Source organism: Asterias rubens, chromosome 14 (assembly GCF_902459465.1).
Source record: "Asterias rubens chromosome 14, eAstRub1.3, whole genome shotgun sequence".
In the NCBI taxonomy this organism is placed as follows: Eukaryota; Metazoa; Echinodermata; class Asteroidea; order Forcipulatida; family Asteriidae; genus Asterias; species Asterias rubens.
Window position 1 is genome coordinate 11,005,237 of NC_047075.1, and position 27,244 is coordinate 11,032,480.

A 27,244-nucleotide genomic window follows, 5' to 3' on the forward strand; every position below is an offset into this window, starting at 1 on the left:
GTATTTAGTAAGTGAACAAAATATGCACAACTCTTACTTGTTTGAGACTAAGAAGGGAACATGGTTGTCACAGTGTGTAAGAATTCACTCGGCCCTGATGTGCAAATGTTTTAGAAAATTGCGTGAAAGTAGTGTTTACAAACAGGAACTTAACTCGAAGTCGTTTGAAACCTTGCCGAAACCTTAGTTTTGAAAAGGCAACGAAGCTCCATCAATGCACGCCTTTCTGTTCCATGAACCCTAGACCTTGTCAGATGTTGATTCTCGAATTGAGTAACTGCCATTATTAAATGAACATTACATAATTGGTTTTGCTAACAAAACAGTTGCTGGCAGTGTAAACAATCTATATAATTACCATATTATACATAAACTGACAAACCTGTAGAAGTTTGATAGCGATCAGCCTATTGGGTCACGAGAAAATAGTGAAAAATCGATTACACATTAAACTTGCATGACATCGATGGAAGAAACAAAATAAATAAAACACTCACTAAGCGATAAACTCCAAACGCAATATTAGATTCTCACTAAATATGACATTTCAGTCATAAATATTTCAAAGGATGCTTTCTACTATCATCATAATTAGACCGTGTGAGTTTGATGTAAATCTGTGAACTTCTCGATGTTGTTTCTTACAAATTCTGTAACGTTCCTTTAAGCCAACATCTTTCTTGTAAATTTAGATAACATGGGAATCATGTTGCATCCTGCTGCATCCGCATACCCTAAATCCATCTGGCTTTCATATTGATGTGTCGCTCCCCAGTTAGCTAAAATCACAGTGAAGTATAATTCACTTTTTTTTCCCCATTGTGCTTTTTAACACAAGGTGTGAAACGAATGCTTTCAGATTCGCTTTAACTGAAAAAAGAAAAGTTCAGGGGGGAGATGTACGGAGCTGTCTATTTTTGGAACGCACTCGAGTTATAATAATGATTTACTTGATATTACTGTTGAGGGTGTATTGCATTATGTGCTTTAAAAGAGCTGTGTATTACTGTTATAAATATTTTGTCTAACATAGGTGTGAAACGGTTGCTATAGGATTCGCTCTAACTGTTGAAACGGGGAAAACAACCGTTTGGGTAACCCGTACCAAACTATGCATGTTTTGAACGCGTACGAATAAGAATAATGATTTACTTGAGGGTGTATTGTATATGCGCTTTAAAAGAGCTGTGTATTACTGTTAATAATTGTATTAGTATGATATTATAGATACTAAGTTTTGTAAAATCGTTGAAAACTTTTCTTTGCAGTATATTTTTGTTTGTAAAAAAATTACTTTCTTTAGATAGTATAATCTTGTTAAATGACACTGAACACTTTTGGTATTGTCAAAGACAACATGGACAAAATAACAAACCTGTGACAATTTGAACTCAATTGGTTGTCAAAGTTGCGAAATAATAATGGAAAGAAAAACAAACTTGTCACACGAAGTTGTGTGATTCCAGATGTTTGATTTCGGGACCTCAAAATCTAATTCTGGGGTCTCGAAATCAAATTCTTTGAAAATTACTTGTGTCGAAAACTGTGTTACTTCAGAGGGAGCCGTTTCTCATGTCTTTTTTACTATTAAAGGCAGTGGACGCTATTGGTTATTACTCACAGTAATTTTAGCTTAAAACCCTTGTTGGTAACGATAATGGGGAGAGGCTGATAGATACACTTTGCTTTCTTTACATGTTATTTTGTGTTGACTGTTTAATTCTTTACGATAATTGGCATGCATTGTCAAAAGTCTACCTATATTGTGTATATGGTTGTTATTAATTGGTATGGAAACAAAGAGCTGTTCGTGTATGGACACGAACAGCTATTCTTGTTTGATAATGTTGTAAAAGGTATTAATTTAGTGGATTTATTCATTGAGACTTTGACCGCCGAAAATGGTTTCGGTAGCAATATTTGTGGTAAAATGCTTTTCTGAAAAAGAGGGGAAAAAAAAAAAAAAAAAAAAAAACAACTTGATTGAAAACGACTCTAGACAAGTTCAGAATACTCGCACCTCAACCATAGACCTTGACAAACTACAGAGCCAGTTCCCGGTAAATAAACTTCCGGGAAAATCCCTGGAGTGTTTTCCCTAACCACCACCCCAGCAACCATTCTCATTATCCAAACTTGTTAACTGAAGGGAGAACTATTTCATGGACTGTTGACACTTATAATCAAACCCCAGGAAATGTGGTAAACATGTTAGCCCATGCGAAGGTTAGGGTAAGTTAAACGCGCTTTTGTTCTCACCAGCTGTTTTCCCCGAAATAAAAAGTTACACCGGGGTTAACCCCCTTAACCCTACCCCTGTGCAACGTTAATTATTTTCCGGGAAAAAAAGGAAATATCTGAGATTTATTTGTAGTGTGAAAAAGTCGACCAAAAGTTCCCGGTTATTTCCCGGGGAATACCTATAGTAAGAAAAGGGCTGATCAAAGCAAAACACATACCGGATACAACTTGAAAAACGCACCATCCACTCCTAGTCCTAAGGTATCGGAGGCAGCGTTGTAATAATTGTGGTGGTTTTAATTTGAAGTGTTGTTTTGTATTAGTTATTTTGTTTAACTAAATTTTGTAAAGGTTATTATGTAATGCAGAATATTTGTTTGTATTTTTCTGTGGGGTCTTCTTTTTGGTTTCATTAAAAACAAAATGACTCGTTTAAATGTAACACAATAAATACCTGTGTCGGTTAAATGTTATCACTGCTTTTGCGTTTTAATTAAAGCTACAAAAGCAAGCACAACGTTGTTTAAAAAAAAATGTTTCGTTTATGTCCGTAGGTTTTGATTTATACAAAGTAAGACGACCCACACAACCGAACTCTTTATTTTATACACATTATAACCAATTAATCGTTTATGTAATGGTCATCGGTAGAAACATCAACACTTTTTATTAAACTACGCCCCTATCTATATGTTCATCACACTGATCTTGCAAGTGATTGAGATGTTACCCGTAAAAGTCAAACACTCCACTCTCCGGGATTTTAGACTGTGAAGTTCATGCTGTTCAAAACGGGCGGATAGTGATTTGTCAACTAATCCAACATTATGTTGGCAGGATAACAAGTTTCTGTATGCAATTTCTTAATCATGAGACATTCATTTATTCAAGCTATGCTTCCTGTTTTCAAGTTTAAGTTAGACAACCCCCGTTATATATTTGGCACTTATCTGGGACACTAGGTGGTAGCAGACTACCAGCTAGCCTGAACATCTAACGTCACACTTCGAGGCTCGTGAATAACGCCAGAGACCGGCATCCAAAACCGGCGTGTAGATTCACCTTTGACATCAGTCATTTCACATAAAGATACGCAGTCAAATTCTATTGCGGACTTGACAGCAGTGACTGTTTGGACATTTTTTGTTGTATGTCACTGCACATTTATGATATCATTGTTTCCAATGGAATCACTGGATCTAGCGGCAGGGACCTGTTTTTATCCTTGCGGATAAAAGACAGTGGCCCAGTCTAACTACCAGCAGGCAATGGGGGACTTTTGGGACGCTTGGTGGCAGCAGACTTACCAGGCAAAATCCATTGTTCTCGGTTGTTTGCGCGTGCTTAGAACTACGTCAACAATGGAAAGTCTGCTGATACCTAGCGCCTCAGACACAGGGACTATTTACCAATCGTTCAGGGCAATGCAAGAACCTTTTCCGAGTGTTTATTGTGAACGATGTCAATTTTCCCCTTTTCTGTCCGATTAACATGATTTGTATTGATTTTTATTGATTTAACATCACGTACAATGCTATTTGTTTTTCGTTGCTACGATGTGCGTGTGTTACATTTTTATTATCACACGCGCGGCCGAGTTAGATGTGGGACGCAGACGCACTATTTTTTTTCGTGTTCCACTCGCACTTGTGTGATAACTTATAATTTCGTCGAACGGGATTCGGGATGTCTTTTCGGGATTCGGTGCAGGGATTTCGCCAAGCAACAGCAAGTAATGGATTTTCTGTATTTTATTTCATACCTACATAAAACAAATTGCATGGTCCAAAAGTGGGGGTTACGGTTTTGAACAATTCTAGCGATCATCCCATGGTCTAAAAGTATACCATTGTTTAATGAAATGTGAACAGATGGGATGCAATACGCGTCATTGACTGCCTTTGGTTAAACAATGAAAAGTGCGCGAGTGTATGCGCTGCGCGTGACGCTCAGCCAATGGTGGCTCTTCACATCAAGCATCGCGGCCGATGACGCCTCTTCGATCAAAATGACGTAAACATTGGACATTTCTATTGTGAGTGTGCTGCCACATTATTGTTCAAAATAATTCCATTGTTCATTTGTTTTATTGTTCGTAAGCATTATACTCTTATGTTTGAAAGAAGAAAAAATGTATATTTCCAGGTGACTTTAAATTGGTAGTATATTTAGCAACAAACCCTTAACTCACACAACATGTGCATCTATTGGCGGTTTAATTTGAGAAAACCAACCATTTTTTCGAGGAATAGTAAGGTCAGTTACAACTCTCAATTTATAATTTCTAATTCGCGGGCAATTCTGTCAAACTTAGTCTTAGAGCTAAATCTCAGTGGAAAACAGAAACTTATACAAAGTCAGTGAAACACGATTGATTGGCCTGCTTAACAATCGGTACCTGATACCGAAGTTAAGCAATCGAGAGGTAAGGGAGGGCATCATAATCAAACACGCTGTAATGCCTTGTTGTGTAGCAAGGTACAACAAGGTTACAATAAGGTATTGCCGATCAAGGTTTTTGGAATGGAAATCCTGTGGTTCATGAATACTCAGTAGGCAAGAGGTTAAAGCGGGAGAAACTGAGACTCATTAAAATTGACTGAGCTATTGTTATAGGATTAAGGGATTATCGGATTACTACCGTGAACATCTGATTGCATTTTGTTAGATTGTCGAAGATAAGCGGGGATTAAGGTCATCTAGAATGGTCCCTTTGTGCCTCCCCCTTTAACTGGTGAGCTTGTGTAGGTCATGATTATGCCAGTGACAAAATGCAGCTATAACGGTTGGGGTTTGTATGAAACATTTTTTGTTCAGTCATTCATATTTTGTTCTTCCTTTTAAGGTGAACTTTATCATTCATAAGTTATAAAATGCACAGTTTAGTAACGAGTTTTGGTGACTTAGGGGTGTAACAAAACATGTATACAAATGTGTGATGCACCCCAGAAAATGCGCATCCACAATAGCTAGACGCGTCAAGACATACTGCACGTACATTTCCACAACAAATCAATATACTGTGTAAGTCGACCTCGATACAATCTGGACTTCCTGTAACTTTTACAAGCAGTTATACAGCGGTGATATTAACGTTTTGTGCACTTGTGTGGTGATGTAATATTAAATTTCATCCAATGAATCGCGTAAAAATAAATGAAAAAAAAAAATAGTAATATTAATAATAGTGATAGGAACAAAAAAAAATTAAATGTTTGGTTCTAAGTTTTAAAGTATTAAGTCCACATCGTGTGTTAGGGTCTTTAAAAACAGTGAAAACCAACGCGGTGCAACGGTTCTTTTCAGAACCACCACAACTCATTTAGAGATTATCGTTACATTTTGTTACCGAAAACCTTTTAATAAATAAAAAAATAAAAAAAAAAAAGTAATGAGAGATTTGTCATCGTTGGACTTACACGATCTATTATTAGTTACTACAAACCAGTTTACTTTACGTTGCAAATCACAATCGAGGAACAACATGTAAGATTTTAAAAGTGGCAAGGATAATTATTTGTTTTTGATAATTCAACAACGTAGTAGGTTGACCCCCTTTATTATTGGTAAGTGGTATCATTATTCATAATCATTTTACAGCCCTACTCATCGAGGCATTATGTGTTGGCCTGATACCTTTTTGTATCGACAAAGATTCGAACACACAAACCGATTATCTTTGCCACCTTACTTTGATTCCAGTGCAAAAAAAAAATAAATAAATAAATAAATTAAAACATGCTTACCAAATGCTTACGCAAATCGATGGCGATTTACCGTCTTCCCAACATTCGCTGAATGTACGGAAGCCCTTCGCATTGCCCCTCTCATAGAGTGGCGAATGTTCTTGCGAACATGAATATTTGAATTTCGCGTTGAATTCGTCCAAAATGGCGGTTGGACAGTGAATAATTTCATTTCGGTCTCACTCCTGGATCGTCCTCGGTCGGCCCTCTCCTTCCCAATAGATTACGAATATATTACGAATGCTTACTAACACTTGCCAATGCCTTTACGAATGTTGCAAACGCTTACGCACGCTTTGCCAAAGTTACCAATGCTTAGGAAAATCACGTCATATGACCGTCTTCGCAACATTCGCTGAAACTTACAAACCGGTTCGTAAATTGAGCGATCTTCGTAAGGAGGTGGGGAATAATTTGTGAACGTTCCGAATTTGTTACAAATGCTTACGAAGACACAGCGAATGTTGCGAAGTTTGAGCCTATTGTCAAATATTTCCTTCCAATAGCATATTCGCTAGCATATTCGCCGTGTGAGAGCAGCATAAATTGACCGATCTTCGTAAGGAGGTGGAGAATGACTTGTGAACGTAGTGAATTTGTGGCGAATGTTGCGAAGTTTGAGCGATTGTTAAATATTTCCGTTCGTAAGCACATTCGCTAGCATATTCTCCCTAGTGTGAGAGTAGCAATAGGGTGCGTTCGTTTAGCTTCCCTGGGGCGGCCCGGTACGTTCGAATAGCTTTGACGGGGCTCACCCGGGTCAGCCCCAATGGCCCTGCTTGTGGAGTGGGTCGCTTGGGGTGACCTGAGGTGCATGCCGTCACCACGAGAGGGCGAGTGTGATCGTTCGATTAGCTCCTGTCAAGGGCTCACCCGAGTAAGCAATGCGGGGTCGACCCAAGGAAGCTTATCGAAAGCACCCTTACATTGTATTGTCTGCTATTACAAGTGTCATGCATCTCCAATACACACACCATTCCGTGCATGAAACAGTCGTAATGCGACAATATATTCATGCAACGGTCGTAGGTAGCGCGTGGATGGTCATGCTCTACACGACATTGCGCAACTATTTCCCCGATGCTGTGTGGATGTACCATTCTAAAAATAGGGGTGTTCTCACTAAAACGAATGGATTGGATTAGGTAAAAGTAAGGCAGTATTTTACCAATATTATTATGTATAGTTTATTTGGAGTGAAATAAAATGCAAACATTCGACAAATATTTAGACAAGACTATTTTGAAAATGCATTCATCCCTCCAACATCGGGCGCATTGCCAGGCAACAGCACCATAACGGTAATCAAAGTATAATAATTATTGCTTTTAACGAAAATTTCGACACACCCAAAACAGTGTCACAAAACGCGACGAAGGTGATAAATTGAACCTTTCTACCCCTGAAGTTTTCAAGTTCTTGTTTAAATAAAAAAATTCTAACATTGTGAAGTTAAAAAAAAATAACCCATTCTACCCACTCGATTTTTATGATTTTCAAAACCGATAACTTCCGTTACGCATTATCGGTTTCTTGTGTGAATCAGTCGACGTCTGTAGTTTGTGTGTGTTGGTACAGTACACCGAGCAGTCAGGGTGACAAACCGTGTACTGTACAGATCGCGCATGCGCACAAACTAAACTTCGCCTCAGAACGTACGTGGTATGACTGCATGAATGACTGCGTGATGTAAGGCATGCTCGTGAATGAGACGAGTATCAATGTTGATGGCGCCTCTTTTCCGTGAAAGCCCCCCCCCCCCCCACGCCTGGCAGGTCCAATGCAAGTGTACACACCTCGATACAACTCAAATATTGGGAACGATGGTGTGTGTACCATCCCCGAAACCACAGTGTGGGTATTGGAACAAAAGGTTGCCTGAACATCTGACGTCATTATTCGAGGCTCGTGATTAACGCCATAGACCGGCATCAAGAACTGGGGTATGGTTTAACATTTGACCTCATTCACTTCACATAGAGATACGCAGTCAAATTATATTGTGGACTTCTATGTCGCTGCATGTTTAGCACTGGATCTAGCGGCAGGGACCTGTCTCTATCCTTGCACCCACTAGGAAAAAAAGCAGCAAGCGGCGAATATATAAACAAGTAGTAAATATGTGAGAAGCCAATGTGCGAAATAAGACCAAACGGTACCATGCCAGCTATCGTGTACAGGGTTAGTATGGTTTTCTCTGGGGTTCAGTGAAGTGAGCTTCAATGTAAATTTGTGTAATAGCGTGATACTGTCAAAGCAATTGACTTTGGAATTAATCGGTTCGTTCATTTAATTCCAGGTAAAAAGCCGTCATAAGCTAATTTTGGTCAATCCTACACAAATACAACCACCATTAAAATTGCCCGTACCTGAGGTACCTATTGTTCCCTAATGACTCGCACTTGGACCAGAATTAATTTGTTATCCAACGGCATCATTAATGAAAAGTACGATAACTCTACGTTAAAATATCAAGCCTATGTATATTTTGAAATGAATATAAACCACGTTTCTTGTAATTTACTGCAAGAGTCTCGAAAACGTAACATCTTTTTGCAAAATTAGGACGATAGGGGTGGGTGGACCATGAAGGTATTTGAACCATGATGAAGTGAGCAAATTGTTAAGCCAAACATCTGACGTCACACTTCGATGTCCGTAGGTTACGCCAGAGATTGGATAGTCTACATAAACATCAGTATGTTTATGTACATGTACAGTGTTGTACCTAATGATGTCACTGGTTATGTAATGTGCAACGACAAGAATAAAGACACGGAACCAGCTTAGGCGTTAATTAGACTGGTCCCTTAGGCAGACTAATGGTCGCAATCAATTACGGGGTAAGGGGCCAGACACCCTGTTTTCCTCAACAATGCGCGTCAAAGGACCAAATATAGGGTGCGTTTTAGTAGCTTCCCTGGGTCGACCCCGCGTTGCTCACCCAGGTAAACCCCGTGGTGACGTCATGCACCTCGGGCAGGCCCCAAATAACCCGTTCCAAGAGCAGGGCACCCGGACTGACCCAGGTGAGCCCCTGGTATTATGTCAAAGCTATTCGATTGTACCGAGGGCAAACCGAGGTCGACCCGGGTTAGCTAATCGAACGCACCCACATAACTTACGAGACACTGAGCATTCTTTACATGCTTGATAGTGTTTGTCAACATCGAGACGAAACTTAAAGGCAGTGGACACTTTTGGTAATTACTCAACATAATTATTTGCATAAAACCTTGTTCGGTAACGAGTTATGGGGAGAGGTTGAGAGTATAAAACATTGTAAGAATCGGCTCCCTCTGAAGTGACGTGGTTTTTGAGAAAAAAATTATTTTCCACGAATTTGATTTCGAGACCTCAGATTGAGAATTTGAGGTCTCCAAATCAAGCATCTGAAAGCACACAACTTCGTGTGACAAGGGTGTTTTCCTTTCATTATTATCTCGCAACTTCGACAACCAATTTAGCTCGAATTGTTACTTCTGGTTTGTTACTTTATGCATATGTTGAGAAGTGAGAAGACTACTGACAATTACCAATATTGTCCAGTGTCTTTAAATAGCTCTAGTACCGCGTGGTGGATCTGAGCGTGTCAGACCAATAGCCAATCGGTAGTTTGTTATCGTACATAACCATTTCGGCCCTTGAACTATGAAGGCAAGACTACCTAGCTTGAACTTCTGACGTCATACTTTAAGGCTCTAGAATCACGCCATTATAGTTGTCTCGAGCCTAGGTCAATATATTGACGGTGATGTACCGTTCATTTCGCCTTCATTCCGCAGTCAAATTCTACGAACACGTTTGCTTATAAAAAAAAAATACAATTATATGAATGAACATGTGTTGTAAAACATATATCCGTTGTATCCAACGATATATTTTACAATTTAAACTAAGTTTCTGGTAAGTTACTGCTTGAGTCTTGAAAACTAGACATCTTTTCAGCAAACTTTAGCGACATGAATGGGACAATAAAATATCCGTACTTTGAAGGTAATCGGACCATGATCTAGTACCAGAAGTAAACTACGTATACCCTGTGTTTGCATTCAATAGACTGGTGAGTCTCTCTTCATGACACCTCTGAGCCATCAGCTATTAGTAAATATATGTGGGTGCAATTTTTTTTCCCAACCCAATATTAATGGTTGAATTATCGTTAAAAGACACTACACACCTTTTGGTAATAATTGTCAATATCAGTCTTCTCACTTGGTGTATCTTAACATTATGCATAAAATGACAAGCCTGTGAAAATTTGAACTCAATTGGTCATCGAAGTTGTGAGGGAATAAATTAAGAAAAAACACCCTTGTCACACGAAGTTGTGTTTTTTCAGATGCTTGATTTTGGGACCTCAAATTCTAATTCTGAGGTCTCGAAAACTATGTTATTTCAGAGGGAGCCGTTTCTCAAAATGTTGTATGCTATCAACAGCTCTCCATTGCTTGTTACAAAGCACGTTTTTATGCTAAGAAATATTTTTAGTAATTACCATTAGTGTCCGTGCAGTGCCTTTAAAACCAAAATGTCAATATTAAAGTGCAATTAATAAACGACATAGGAAACTTGTAAAAATAAAGATATCAAGCTAAATATCCTTTCGCTTCGGGCAGCCGAGAGATCTAGTGGCTACTATTAAGATTCAAAGGTTTGTCAGTTCCCTAAAGCAAAGACTCGATGAGTTGGTTGTCAGTGTACACTTGTTTGCTGCGCTGCTTATTGCAGGCGCCGGGCATCTCCAGTACACAAATACTGCTGTTCACGGAACAGTCACCGTGCGATTAACACACATGCAACGACCGTAGGTAGCGCGTGGCATGGCCAAGGCTTGAGCTCACAGCCGAATAAATATATGATGTTAACTACTACAAAGTATAATAATTTTATGCACACGTTTTAATAAAAAATAGCGTGATAATGTCAAGACTAATGACTTTGCAATTAATCGGTTCGTTCATTTAATTCCAGGTAAAAAGCCGTCATAAACTAATTTTTGTTCAATCCTATACAAATACAACCACCATTACAATTGCCAGTACCTGTTAACGAGAGCACCTATTGTTCCCTAATGACTCGCGCTTCTGGACCAGAATTAATTTGTTATTCAACGGCATCATTCATGGAAAGTACGATGACTCTACGTAATAAGTCAGCCTTGGGTATCTGTTGAAAGTTCAATCATGAGTCTAGTAATAATTATTACGTATGAAAGGGTCTCGTAATATTACTGAATTCAGAGTTTTTCGCCAAATTTTATAGAAAGGGTGGGGTCAATAAGTAGAATCAAACTATGAAGGTATATTCGGACCATGATGGAGTAAGCAATAATGGTGGCCAGAAATACAGTTTCCTTTGTGTTTACTAATGAGCATTTTGTTGGGTAAGAGCTAAATTATTTCATCGTCATTAGCTTCGACTGTATTGCTTTTATCTCTTGGCCTCTTGCCTATTTTTTCAATCTGTCATTTTTTTGTGGCTCGGTTCCTTCTCAGCTCAAAACTGCTAGAGTCACTCCTATCTTTAAAAGTGGTGAGCGCCATGACTTGCGGAACTACCGCCCGATTTCAGTTCTTGTCAAAAACTTGTCTGCAAACGACTTTTTAAATTCCTTTCTGACTTTCATCTTCTTTATGATTTTCAATGTGGTTTTCGTAGTAAATTCTCGACAGATATGGCGCTAATTAAACTTGTTGATCATCTTAACAACTCTTTCACTGAGAAAATGTCTACTATTTGTGTCTGTATAGACCTTTCCAAAGCTTTTGACACAATTGACCATAGCATTCTTCTCTCCAAACTATATCACTATGTAATGGAGTGCGTGGTGTGGCTAACCAATGGTTTGCTAAATATCTGTCTGACAGGAAACAATATACAGTTTTCAAAGACTGTGATTCCTCAATCGACAATCGACTGCGGTGTTCCACAAGGCTCCATTCTTGGACCTTTACTGTTCCTGTTATATGTAAATGATCTTTATCATTGTTCATCCGTCGTCTTTTATTATACTTGCTGATGATACCAGAATCTTTTTTTTTTCTCACTCTGGTCTGAAAAAGGAACTCATGTGATAAATAGTACCATGGTATATTTGATTGAAATACAGAGCATCAAAAACAAAAGCTTTCCACGTGAACTCACATCCCAAGCCGCTGTGTTTTTGTGTTCTGCACATGCGCCATTTAGTTTGTAAAAAAAAACACCGTTTTGCAAAAATGTGTAAAGTGACAATGTATCTCCACGCAGTGTGTATATTAAATGACCAGTAAAAATATTTAATGGAAGAAAACCAAAGCATAGTTTGTAAACGTTTTTTTTTTTTTTTAAGCCTTATCTCCTAAACCATATTACGAAAGAGTGCGTTTATTATACCAAATTGAAGCTTAGAACATAAGCTTTACTTAAAATGTATTTTTTTTATTCTTAATTAGTTAACCTTTTTTTAGTTTTAGACCCCTTAGGCATTAAAAATAAACATTGAAAAACCGTGATCTAAAGTTGACCTCTACATACGGGTCAACCGGATATGGGACCATTATCTGAAGTACTAAACAACCGATGTTCAAACTTTTTTTCAGTTTTAGACCCCTTAGGCGTTAAAATAACTTTTGAAACACCGTGACCCTAGGTTGACCCCTACTTCCTGGTCAACCGGAAGTGGGACCATATCTCAACAGATTTTCATTTTTTTTTCAGTTTAAGACTCATATGCATTAAACATAAACTATGAAAAACCATGACCCCAAGTTGACTTCTACGTCCGGGTCAAACTTTGAAACTTTTGTTTTCAGTTATAGATTCCTTGGGCAATGAAGCACATAATCCAGGCAAAACAACACGGAACAGCTTCGTGTTTGTTCACAAACACTCAATGTCTAGTTTTGTTTGCAATACTCGTGTTACTGCTTTTGTTTGTATGTATGCAATAATTATAATTTGTCCCTTGTATTTTTGGCCTGTTTTGTCTGATGGCTTTACATCACGTAAAAAGCGAATTTGCGAGTCAAAGGTTAGGGTATACGCTCGTTTAGTCACTGTAACTGGCAAGTTTAGGTGACAATGTCGCGAAATGATGTAAGTAGACACGTGCTCAGTTTATAACAAGGGAATAAAAGGGTAGTGACAAGTTCTTAAACGGACATTTAAGAACGAGTCACCACTCTTTTTATTCCCATTCATATGCCCTTTTGTTAAAATCGTAAAAAATACCATTTTAGACACAATTGAAAATTCGAGGTTTGAAATATTTGTTTTCAAAAACTTTGTGAATAATCTGTTTGGTGCGCGTGGGTTGTGTGTACGCGCGCGCGCTTAGAAAAATATTACGCGCTGTTATTTATAGCTATGAATGGCAAGAAGAATGTAACATATCCATGTGTTGAAACAACCTTTCAATATTCAAATGTCAGGCAAATCAATCGACATCGAACGATCACCCTGAATCGACCCTAAAATAAACATCATCGAAGTATATCCGATGTTGACTGTTAAACGTACCGCTATTATACTAATTGGCGTAGGAATGCGAGGGGACAGGTGAAATCTGTTTGTCACCTCTAAATAACGTTGTATTATCTCCTGATAATAGCTTTACTCCAGAATTTTTTTAGGGAAGGAAAGCGACACTTTGAAGGATTTAATCAAGTACAAAATCGTACGGTGAGGGATTGAAAGGTGTATATTGATGGAGTGAAAGCGTATCTTGTGGGAACTGAAGCGCATCTGGAGGGAACAAATATTAACCTTGAGGGAGCGAAAGTTTTTACTGATGAAATGAAAACGTACCATCGGGAAACGAAAGCACATCCAAAGGTTCTTTGCATTGAAAGCTTAGTCTCAGTAAAAAGGGTTTTTCTTTGACAAAAACCACAAAATAGCATTTCGTTTACAATATAAAGTTTCTTAGCAACGGTGGCAAATTAACACATTTACCATTACAATGTTTTTTAAGCCTCCATAATACACCCAGATAGCTTGGTACCATGTAACAGAAATCAGAACTACTAGCAGACATGTTTTAAAGACAACCAGTGTCAAACGAAAACAAGGAAAAACAATATTTTGTTTTGTTGCCAGGGAATGGAAAATCAGAACCAACCGTCAAGCTATCTATTTATCCACTATTTGTTAAATTGTTTATTTGTCTACATAAGGGAATTATTTTTGGTGACATTATCTCTAAGGTCGTCCATATTGTAATCAAAAAGAAACAAAAATTTAAGTATTTAGTTGCTTAGTAACATATTTACCTTAGCAACCATCTGAGTTACAGAAAGAAGACTGCCGGTGAACACGGGATTCATTAAACTCACTAACTCAAATTAAACAATAGGTGTCTTTTTATCAAAATAGTACCTTCTATCTTTAAGTACGCGCTAATCCTCCAATCAGATTGGCAGAATGGAGTGGTGATAAAAACCTATATTGCACGGCTAATATCACTACCATGCGTCTTGTGTGTTTTATGTCACGCGTCAAGTTTGCTTTAAGATAAATACGTTATCACACGCGCGCTCGTGGCAATACGGTAAATATAGCGCGTCTGCGTCCCATATCCAACTCGGCCTTCGGTTTCGTTGGATATGGGACGCAGAAGCGCTATATTTTTCCGTATTCCACTCGCGCTTGTGTGATAACTTATAATACAAGGAGAGCAATGGTATTTTACACTGTAAGCTTACATCGGATCCAAACATTGTTGCTATACGATACATCATCGGTAGAAAAGGCAACTAACAATTGACAACTGTGTTGTCACCTTGAACTTTATTTAGACCTTCGCTTAAGCAATCTATTCCTGCTTGTGTGGTAAACAAAGCATGTATTATAACAACAGTAAACGGTGAAGTTGACGGTACAGCAGTGTGTATTAAGCTCTTTTCACATTGTATATCTTTTTGTATCAGTTCATATGGGCTCCACCCCTGAAAGTGTAAAGAATGTTGTCTTGATCATTTTGTACAAAGTGTCACGAATCTGATAGTTATTTTTAACCAATCGCGTGACTATCAAAACAATTGAAGGTTGAACCAAGAACATTTACTTGAAATTATTTTTGGTTTGTAAACTTGGATGTGATTAATTTTTAAAGTGTATGCTTATGAAAGTCAAAAACATATTAAGACGAAGGCCGCAATCGTTATGGTCAGATAGTGAAGATGTAAGAGCACCGACAGTTAAACTTGAAAAAAAACTCTTATCACAATATATCACAATATACGGTTTTTCTTGCTTGTTTAATTCCCAAATACGGAAACAGTCTGCATCAAATAAGACTTTGTTTTAACATCACTGCGTATAAGTAGAATTTCTTCGCACAAACAATAATAATATAAACAAAATCAAACTGCGTGGTATTATCTGTTTCTGTTGTAGTTTATTTGCTGAGTGCCAGTGACGTAGCTGATACTAAAGTTTGCTATTTAACCCAAGAACCTGATCCAGATGAAGGGAACCGACTACGATGGATCCAACCATTTGAGGATATGTGTTCCTGTACCTCAATCCGACCAGGAGGGCTGTTTAAAGTAGCTCCAAATAGAAAGACTAAACCCAGCTACACTGATGAACCAATCTTCACTGATGACCAAGAAGAGATACATGATCCTTATGATTGCCATATGAAGGGTAGGAGGATTTGGAGATTAGGAAAGAAGACTCGGGTGGGATTAGAATCAAACACTTTTGCATGGCTAGAGTGAAGTCTTACCACTATGGTATCGAGCTAGTCCCTGTCGCAATTGTTTTTCGGTACTTTTCAACAAAACATGCATTTGCATTGCTATATAAGAAGTATCACTAATAGAATGCCAAGCTAGCTCGATTGCTTGAGGCACGTAGCGAATTTTTAGCAGTCAGCGCCGCATCGAATCAACAAATGCTATGTTTTGCATCGGGTGAACAAAATATGTTTACCCTAAAAATTAAAGTTAAGCATACTTAACATTTATATAGAGGAAACGGCTGTGTATATGAAATTATTATTCATACTCTGTTTCCAGGGGAAACATGTTTTCTAAATAAATTTAGATTGGAGACGAAAGTGTAGCAACGCCGAATACTGTGACCTGAAATATCAATTTATTAAAAAAAAAAAAATGTATGGATTATATTAAATCAAATATTTTCGTTTTGATTATTCCTTCAGACTGTCAGGATTTGTTGGATGCTGGTCACAAGGAGGATGGTATCTACACAATCCATCCCATCCAGAATGAGAATGGAATACAGGTGTTCTGTGATATGACGAAACATACAGGCTGGATTGTAAGTACATCACTCAAGTGGTATTTTATTCAGGGAAAAGTGTAGCGACGAGCTTTTAAACAGCCGTTTAAAACCGGCTGGGTCATAGTCGTGTGATCGCACGGCCACGACCCTGCAAGGTTTTAAACGGCGGTTTAAGAACGAGTGGCTACCCTTTTATTCCCATTTATAAATGCCTTCTGGGTTAACAGGCGTAATAAAGTAAGAAATTATGTAAATCTTAGCCGATGTCCAATGTACTTGAGCTCTGTACGTGTGTTGCCTTTTCATAACCGTTCGTGCGCGTAGTAGTCTTGGTGCAAGATGTTTCCAATGTTCCTTTCACACGCAGCGCGGCCACAGACATTAAGAACCTATAGACGGACAGCACCTATGAAAATCAACGTCCATATACCGTAATTGTGACGGCACCAGACTATACCCCAAACCGTGGGCAAAATATGTGAAAACGCAGGCGAAAACACGTGTAAAGCAATGGGCGAGTGAAGAGATGACGTTTGTGTTTTTTAGCGTAAACAAATCACCAAAGTCTAAGAAACAATGTAAGATCATTAGCTAGATACCTTTTCTGCCGTTAGTTGTTTGCTGTTTCTCCTCCTCTTTCTGAACTTTCTCCAAAGCGATGAAATAGGAAGAAGTTAAAAAAAATGTGTTCGTCACACACTTTCCGACCAAAAGGCGCATCGGTGCGTGTTTTGCGCCGGGCGCTGATGACGCGTACCGCATAGACTTACGTGCTACTGATACGCGATTGTTTGGTGTGCATTCCACGCGAGCGAACACGGAGGGCCATAGTATGATTTTGCGTTTTATAGCAAGTTTAGACTGACTGGATTTCCCTGGAAAAAAGTTGTAAAGATGACATTTTAACAGTTCAACCTCAACGCCCAACATTTGCAAACAGTCATATGGATTATTTATGAAGTGTGGTCTTACATATTAAGGCTAAAATCCCGCAACGGGTCATCATCTCATGCAATATAAAATATAATTAAGACGGTGCGGGCACTGCCTCAAGGTTATACCAAAACGTGTACTAAAAGCAGCGGGTCGCGCGTTAACTTCCGCCCATGGTTTGAGAAAGTAAACAATTACAGTTTGGCGCCCCCTACTGTCCGTCTATAGGTCATTTATGTCTGTGAGCGCGGCCAACTCACCAACAGCGCCCGCATCGCCCGTAACGGGAAACGTTTTGCACCAAGACTAGCGCGTAGTATCCGAAAACAACCGGTTATAAACAGAGCTCCAACTGGTCATTGTCAACCGTTTAAACACCACCACGTGAAGCGCTCTCCATCAATTAGGAATAGGGAAACTCTCTGAGGTATTTATGAACATACATTTACGATCAATGACATCGCAAACAATACGTCAACTTCAAACCAACACCTTTTGTTAAATGAGTTGCATCCCAACAAGGATGATGCACAAGGTTGTTGGTCCGAATCCCCACCTAACCGCTGATTTCACAATTACTACAATAAATATTATCGTGTAGTTACTTAATCACAATTTGTTGATTTGTGTAATTCATAATCATAGACGTTAAACCAATGTTTGTATGAGAGAGATTGGCTGTTGCCAGCTTGGTGTTTATATCCCTTTGTGGGAGTTTGCCGAGTTCCCTTAATGGGAAGATCATTCAAACAAACACAAAAACAAACCAACAAACAAACAAACAAACAAACAAACAAATTACTATCCAGTTACAATGCTTCGAATAAACACACTTGGTTGCCCTTTGGACATTCTGGCAAGTTTCTTTGGAATGATCTTCCACTGAACATCAGACTAGTAGACGTCCTCTCCAGCCTTAAAACCAACCACAAAACTCACTTGTTTAGATTTATATAGCTTTTGTACTGTCTTTTTTACAGATTATGGTGGTTTAAAATTTGTCTTTTATCCAAACATTGAATACATTATTTCATTTTGTCCATCAAACCATTTAAAGGTTAGAAATTGAGAAATTTGCAATGAATACACACAATATTGCAAATATTTTCCAAAGTTTTCAAAACCTCATTGTTTTTCTTAACATTTTAGCGTGATTTGCATAGATGAATATTTATAACAACAGTGACGTAATTCTACATGTACGAATTTAGTTTTAGAGGGGTGATTATTCATACCGGTTACATATGTTTAAAAATAAATTGAGATAAATCTGACGGCCAAGTCAAAATATTATCATATAAATAATTGCTTTGAAGGTGTTCCAGCGGCGCGTTAATGGATCAGTCAATTTCGACCGCAGTTGGGCAGAATACAAGAAAGGCTTTGGGTCATTGGATGGTGAGTTCTGGCTTGGCAATGAAATTCTACATAATATGACTGATGCTGGAGGGAACTGGACAATCCGTCTGGACCTAACCAATGAAGAAAATAAAACGGGTCATTTGCTGAAGACACAGTTCCGCGTCGGACCTGACGATTACACCCTGTTTCTGGAGCACTCCGAGATACCACCGACTGGTATGTCTACTTTTAGTTTGTTTTCACCATTACCAGGGCTCCACTGATTATATTGATAATCTATAGTTTTAAAGGCTCCATGTGTTGTAATTTTTTTTAAGAACAAATTGTAAAATATTTGTTTGTAAATCGCAAACGATGTTTTGGTGCATCAGCTGCAAACCAACAACCTGGAATACTTAAGATATTGAGTTCAGTGGCTGCAAAGGTAAAGGATATAACTTAATGATGTATGCTGTTGACCACTCACCATGTTCTCCAAGAACACGAAGTCATAAAATTGAGACATTCCAAACTGTACTCGATTGTGAGTTGAGCACAGTACAAATAAAGTCACTGCAAAATATAGAAATGGGAAAGCAAGTCGTAAAGTCAGAATATGTTTGCACTCAACCTCACTCCCCTTCAAAGTTATTGTAAATTCTTATTAGACTACACATTAGCTACTGTTATGAAAATGTACTATAAAGCCAAATTAAAACGTGTTTTAAGGTAAACCAAGGTCTCAGTAAGAATTAATTAAAATTAAACAATTCTAAAGTTAACAAGACCAACTTCAAATTTCGCCAAAAAAAAAGGTTTTCACTAAAGGCTGGCTTGATAAAACACTATGAATTTATGTATGTTCTCAGTTCATAAAGTTTGTCAGCAGAAGCTCGGAATGGGAGATGGTACCATCCCTGATGGAAGCATAACGACATCGTCTACTGATGACCAGGAATGCAGCAGTAACACTTACGGACGGCTAGTAGGGTACGGTGGCTGGTGTCCCACATTAAATGACAAATACAGTGTTTGGTTCCAAGTGGATCTAAAGCACCCGGTATTGGTTGAAGGTGTTGTTACAAAGGGTCACAAAGACAAAAGGTACTGGGTTACAGAGTTTCTCGTATCTTACGGTGACAACGAGCAAGACCTGCGCTTCGTAGGAGGGACAGATGAGGACAACGCACAGGTAGGACTTCATACCTAAATGACAGAAAACCTTTACATGTAGAATATTGTATAAATCAACAACACCACATGTAATGTATTAGGCAGATTATATTGTTTCTTAATGAGTTCACTGAAACTGGCAAGTCCACTTACTATTCCGTCCAGATTAATCATTCTTTTGTACAGTGTTTCCAGATGTCTACAGCATTTTACAAATATGAACAAAAGGAACGTTTAAACCAGATTCTGCAATTTTTTTGATAACAGAGTGTTCCTCAGAACAACGAGCGGCAGCACGTTTTACACAAATAAACTGGAGTAATAAGCATCTGCATTTATTTAGGAATCCCAACTCTCCAGAAGACGATCAGAGCATACTGATCGAAACGTCGAGTTGAAACTAACGGTTCTTTTCGGAACCACCCCAACTCATTTATAGATATTCATTATATGGTGTTACCGCAAACCTTTCCATACCGTTATTCATCATGCACAATTCCAAATCCTACTAATCTAAACTGTAAAAAAACAAAAAACATATAGGGCCTATATCGTGTACGGAAGCAGCGAGTCTTGAGACCTGGGCGGAATCAAGATGTTCTGTTTGTTCTAAGACAGCTGCTGTTATTGAGCATCACATTTGTCTTCCACAGAGATTCTCTGGAAATACAAATCGACGTACCAGAGTAACCAACATGTTCATTGAGGAAATCAGAGCACGCTACATCCGCATCACACCAACTGGGTATTATCAGCGTCCTGGGATGCGTATTGAACTCCTTGGATGTAATGGTAAAGTGATAACAAAAAACAAAAAAAAACACAATTATTTATTTATTTATCGATCCCGTTGATTTGTGTAACAAAAACTGACAACATAATCATCAATTATTCTTTAATTGGGTTTGTTGAAATTTTGATTTTTCAATTTTAAAGGGCTACGTCTCATATTTTAGGCAAACACTTACTGAATTCAAATTGATCTCACTCGACATAATTGTTACAATATTATAGACAATCGCTGCAAGTACTTTTGCCTTGTATCAAAACATGTGTGATCTGAACATGCATTACAGTCAAACGATAATTCAAATTTATTGCCAGACTTGCACAGAACACTGCACATGACAAATTCGGTGCATCAGCTGCAAACCAACAACCTGGAATACTTAAGATATTGAGCTCAGTGGCTGCAAAGGTAAAGGATATAATTTAATGATGTATGCTGTTGACCACTCACCATGTTCTCCAAGAACACGAAGTCATAAAATTGAGACATTCCAAACTGTACTCGATTGTGAGTTGAGCGCAGTGCAAATGAAGTCACTGCAAAACATAGAAGTGGGAAAGAAAGTCGTAAAGTCAGAATATGTTTGACTCAACCTCACTCCCCTTCAAAGTTATTGTAAATAATTATTAGACTACCCAACAGCTACTATTATGAACATGTACTATAAAGCCAAATTAAAACGTGTTTCTAAGGTAAACGAAGGTCTCAGTAAGAATTAATTAAAATTAAACAATTCTGAAGGTAACAAAACCAAACTTCAAATTTCGTAAAAAAAATAATGTTTTCACTAAAGGCTGGCTTGATAAAACACTAAGAATTTATTTATGTTCTCAGTTCATAAAGTTTGTCATCAGAAGCTCGGAATGGGAGATGGTACCATCCCTGATGGAAGCATAACGACATCGTCTACTGATGACCAGGAATGCGATTTGAACCCTAAAGGACGGCTTCGTGTGGAAGGTGGCTGGTGTTCCACATTAAATGACAAAGACAGTGCTTGGTTCCAAGTGGATCTAAAGCACCCGGCACTGATTCAAGGTGTTGTTACAAAGGGTAACAACGACAAAATGTACTGGGTTACAGAGTTCATCGTATCTTACGGTGACAACGAGCAAGGCCTGCGCTTCGTAGGAGGGACAGATGAGGACAACGCACAGGTAGGACTTCATACCTAAATGACAGAAAACCTTTACATGTAGAATATTGTGTAAAATCAACAACACATGTAATGTATTAGGCAGATTATATTGTTTCTTAATGAATTCACTGAAACTGGCAAGTTCACTATTCCCTTCAAAGTCAATCATTCTTTTGTACAGTGTTTCCAGATGTCTACAGTATTTTACAAATATGAACAAAAGGAACGTTTAAACCAGATTCTGCATGACATTTTTGATAACAGAGTGTTCATCAGAACAACGAGCGGCAGCACGTTCTACACAAATAAACTGGAGTAATAAGCGTCTTCATTTATTTAGGAATCCCAACTCTCCAGAAGACGATCAGAGCATACTGATCGAAACGTCGAGTTGAAACTAACGGTTCTTTTCAGAACCACACCAACTCATTTATAGATATTCGTTACATCGTGTGAACGCAAACCTTTCCATACCGTAATCCACCATGCAAAATTTCAAATCCTACTAATCTAAACTTAAAAAAAAAAAAAAAATACAAAATAAAACAGGGCCTATATCGTGTACAGAAGCAGTGATTCTTGAGACCTGGGCGGAATCAAGATGTTCTGTTTGTTCTAAGACAGCTGCTGTTATTGAGCATCACTTTTGTTTTCCACAGAGATTCTCTGGAAATACAAATCGACGTACCAGAGTAACCAACATGTTCATTGAGGAAATCAGAGCACGCTACATCCGCATCACACCAACTAACTATACAGGCGGTCGTCCTGGGCTCCGTATTGAACTCCTTGGATGTAATGGTAAAGTCATAAACAAAACAAATATTTATTTATTTATCAATCCCGTTGATTTGTATAACAACAACTGGCAACAACATAACCGTCAATTCTTCTCTTAAAGCCATTGGACCCTTTCGGTAAACAGTATTGTCCAAGGCCCACACTTCGTGTACCACGAATTCTATATAAAATAACAAACCTGTGAAAATTTAGGCTCAATCGGTCATCGGAGTCGGGAGAAAGTAACGGGAAAACCCATCATTGTTTTCGCGCGTTTCGCCGTGTCATGACATGTGTTTAAAATAAATCAGTAATTCTCGTTAACGAGAATTGGTATCGTTTTGCTGTTTTTTCAAAATAGTAAGGCATTTCATGGAATAATATTTCAAGAGAAGTCTTTCATCACTACCTTCTGTAATCCCTTTTAGTTATTTGTAAATCTGTGAACTTTTCTTTTTTTTCTGAACCAAAAGGGTCCAATGGTTTTAATTCGGTTTGTTGAAACTTTGTATCTTCCTATTTATTGGGCTACGTCTCACACTTTAGGCAAACACTTACTGAATTCAAATTGATCTCATTCGACAGAATTGTTACAAACACTTTTGCCTTTTATATAAACGTGTGTGATCTGAACATGTATTACAGTCAAACGTTAATTTTAATTTATACTTTTAACAATTAGTAGCGAAATTCAAGGGCTAAATACAACCGTTTTAGGGGTGTACCTCTAAGTGAGCCCCCCTTGCAGTTTTATAAAAGTGTATTTATTTTCTTCTGGCTTAACTGTATTAATTGGAATATGTATATACTATTGCCTGTTTTACAACGTTACTGTGGAAACAATAACTCTTTAACCTTAAACCTTACTAATAATAATAAATAACAACCCGTTTTATAGAGCTTTTCACACCCGGAGGCCGTCCAAAAGCGCTTCACATTATTACCCCTGGTTACTAGGCCTTAATTTACTCATTAAACTATTTCAGCTCCCTAGTGGGGAGTATGCAGCCTGTTCAACGTTAATATGCGCTACTCGGCTATTAAAACCAATCACAAGAACCATCTCTGCCCTCATCCACATGTACCCATTTACCCCTGGGTGGAGAGTGGCAACTACAGTTAATTGTCTTGGTCAGGGACACAAGTGTCTATCCGCTCGGCCATAACACCCTACAACGATTCAGAACTGTGTTATGTCGATGGCGGTAAAGTCACTTGCTTGTTTTTTTGTTTTGTCCGAAAAAGACCATACTGTGACCGGAATTAGAACAATACATTATAAAACAAATGCACTTCGATTAACCTATTATTGAGTTGCCTTTATTTTAACTGATACAGAACGCTTCTTCTGTTTGGATCGTCTCGGAATGGGAGATGGCAGCATTCCAGACTACAAAATCACAGCATCAAGTCCACAGCAGAGGGAAGATGGTAACTGTCAACCAAGCAATGCACGACTCACTCAATCAGCAAACAGTCAGACTATTGGCTGGTGCCCTGATCCTAATGACATCAACCCATGGTTACAGATTGATCTCGAAAGTAATGTCATAGTAGAGGGAATTATGATGCTGCAGGGATCTGATCAGGTAATCAATGAAGATGTGAGTCATGGGTACCGGCTGGAGTACAGTGATGACCAGAGCACTTGGCATACTATGGGTTCAGCACAGGTAAGAACATACATGTTTAATGTAAACTGATTAGGTTATTGGAACCTAATTATGTCAACCTGTCAAGCTTCTAAAGTCTGCTTCCATTCGCACCTTCTCGCATTTTGCTCCTCACACCCGGAATGCACTCACCATCTCAATCAGACAGGGAGTCAGACTTTCAATGCAAATTCGAGAAGTGTATCAAACATTATTTTTACCCACTATAACACGCTTTGTTCTTGATGAATTGGCGCTTTATAATGGTTTCACAAATCCATTAAGTCCGACTCTAAGAACTGACAAGCAAAACTATTCAAACGGATCCTGTTCAACTTGTTTGTGGACAACCACAATGTCGCTGTGCCAAAGATAGTCTAGTTTAAGCTTCTATGGCTACTTTTTAACTACCCATTTTGTATTTTGTTTAAATCAGACATATGGTCTCGATATCAATTCAACTGTTGTGATATGCACAGTTGAATTGATTTCGAGATCATAAGTCTGATTTGACAAAATACAAAATGTGTATTGATAATTCTGCTTTGCTAAGTTAAATGGTTTTTGTTTTACTAGTGAGTGACATGCTATTTGATGGAGATAGCCTGATAATTTGTAGTTTTTGTTTCTTAACAGATTATCCGAAGAAACACCGCAGCAGACTCGGTAGCTACCAGCATGTTCACTCCACCAATCACTGCTCGTTATATCCGCATCACACTAAACCAGACTGATGGCTCTCTGTGGATACGTGTTGAACTACTAGGGTGCAAAGGTTAGTTCTAATGAGATGTCTGAAACACATTGTCTTTAAAACAAGTTATATTCGTCTAAATATAACAGTGAACTGATCGTGAAAACTGTGTATATACATCTACACAAAAAATCAAACACAGCAATATTTGAAACATTAAAAGAGTGATTGATAAAGTTACAATTCATAATTTTAAAATGTACATATTTGAATGAGTCTTGCTCAGCTTTTTGAAGCAACTTACAACTCTAAAACCAAGATTGTTCGTAAATAGTTAAGGTAAATTCACGTTTTGTAATATTTCTTTAAAGTAATGGCAATAACAACTTATTTGATTGATAAACGGAACTGTTTTCCCCACAGACTTTCGATCTGAGAATTGGTTCTTACGATAATGTCTCTCCGTTTTGTTCTCTTATTATGGACAAGTGTTTTTGCTTTAATTGCTCTTGATGATCAGAAATTTATCAAAAGCTTGGTGACCTTTTAAATTATGATGTTCACACAATTTTTTTTTTTTTATGAAGTAAGTATTTATGAACTTAATTGATCAACCAAAACTAAATTTGTTTATTTAACTCACGAACCAGAGCCCAGTTTGAGCCTATCGTGTTATGGAGAAGCCTTTTTTATAAAGACAATCCAGGTGTACTGTCACTTTACAGAACTGGAGCACAACGCATTAAATTCAAATCTTCAATCAATCAAATGTTTGTATTTTACAGTACGCTGGGTATGTAGACAACGCCTTCTTAATGAAGCCCATATCATTTCCGACGAATCACCACGGCTTCAGATTGACCTGATGTTAGTAACACTAGTTGAGGGAGTCATAGCACAAGGGAAAAATGAAACGTCATTTCAAGTGGAATACAGTCTCGACAACGTTACCTGGGTCAACGTAAGCCACCATGGAGAACCTCAGGTAAATGGTTTTGTCATTACATTAACAAAATGGTTCATCAAATTGACTATTTTTATTCTGGTGGACTCAACCAGCTTTGAACAAAGACAATTGGTAATTCCAGAAACTCGTACGCACAAGGAACATTGCAACACTTTGAACAATTCATTTTTTATTTTACTTTAAGACCTAATATACAGGCAATTGCTTCAATAAACAAAATTGGCTTCAATAAAGTTTATCTATCTCGTGTGCTACAGACATTCATTGGCAGCACAGAACAATCACCGGTTACGAACATATGGTTTGAGCAGCCAATCAGAGCACGCTTCATCCGCATCACACAAATCGAAAACGGTGGATATCCAGCTGTAAGCATTGAACTCATTGGATGCAGAAGTAAGTTCCTCAATGTTAGTTAAAATACTGAATTATGAGTCCAACCGCTGATGTTGTACTTGTTCGTTCCGCTTTAATCTTCACACATAAATCAGCACAAACGATCTCGAACATGTGCAAAACCTGTAAAGTGATTACGTAATTAAAACAGTGTATGGTGGTGCCATAAACTGCCTAGACTGCTTATTTTCTAGAAAACGCGTTTAGGAGTGAAATTCCTTAAAAAAAATGGTTACCAAAAACTCTAAACTGTCTAACTAAAAGAGCATCAAATATTGGTTTTGATTATTTGTACTTTATTATGTTTTTCAGATAATATTCTTGAGACTGCCAACAATCAAGCCTTCAGCATTCGCCATCACAAAGATATTAACCAAGGCTCAACAAACTGCCCAGGTCTGAATAGTGAAGGAGGATGGTGGTTTAATAGATGCTCTGGTATACCTGGTGTAGATAATAACCTTAATGCTGAATATATACAACCTGGTGATGCTATGGGTCCATACAAACGAGTCATTAGAGCTAGTGAATGGAATGGGTCTCGTGTTGTTAAGACTGAAATCAAAGTACGCCGTCAATCTCCGCCTCGTGGCTAAACATGTTTCAGCCCCTTGACAGTCAAATGATTAGGAAACGGAAAATCGCAAGTTCCTGCATTTATTCGTCAAATTGAAAAGCTGTTCAGCCAAGTCGTAAACTAACACGGTCGGCCATTTATGGGAGTCAAATTTTTGACTTCCATAAATGGCTGACCGTGTTAGTTTGCAAATTAAACGGAAAACCATGCAATTTCGAGGCAAATTTGTGTGGATCATTGTATTCTACTTTTAAAACATCTTTCTAACCATATACATTTTAAACAAACGGTTACAAACGCTTTTCGAAGACCAACTCGACCGATCCAAGGCAACGTGTTCCTTTAAATTACTATTTAATCTAGCTTGTCAAACAACAATATCAAACCGTGGGTACCATGGTAAAAAAATGAAAGAGTTGCCATGGTAACACGTGAACGTTTGTTCAAATTTTGTTGTCTTTTTTGTGTACAGTAAAACTAAACCAGTCTTAAAACAAGTCACGCGCTTTGTGGTGATCAACATCTCCCCAACATACCATAACAACATTGAAGGGATATCATGACATTGTGTCCCCATGCC

General features: G+C 38.1%; 1 protein-coding gene across 1 annotated transcript in view; it reads left to right on the top strand.

The window, feature by feature from the left end:
- The window catches only part of LOC117299129, a 41,912-nt gene extending 15,229 nt beyond the window's left edge, over positions 1-26,683 (top strand). The window contains exons 9-19 of the mRNA XM_033782590.1: positions 693-774; positions 15,369-15,620; positions 16,141-16,259; positions 18,473-18,734; positions 19,367-19,689; positions 20,324-20,462; positions 23,717-24,051; positions 24,667-24,805; positions 25,510-25,709; positions 25,949-26,087; positions 26,400-26,683. Coding sequence (XP_033638481.1) covers positions 693-774; positions 15,369-15,620; positions 16,141-16,259; positions 18,473-18,734; positions 19,367-19,689; positions 20,324-20,462; positions 23,717-24,051; positions 24,667-24,805; positions 25,510-25,709; positions 25,949-26,087; positions 26,400-26,683 — 2,274 coding nt within the window. The remainder of the gene's footprint in view (positions 1-692; positions 775-15,368; positions 15,621-16,140; positions 16,260-18,472; positions 18,735-19,366; positions 19,690-20,323; positions 20,463-23,716; positions 24,052-24,666; positions 24,806-25,509; positions 25,710-25,948; positions 26,088-26,399) is intronic.
- The last annotated feature ends 561 nt before the right edge of the window (positions 26,684-27,244 follow it).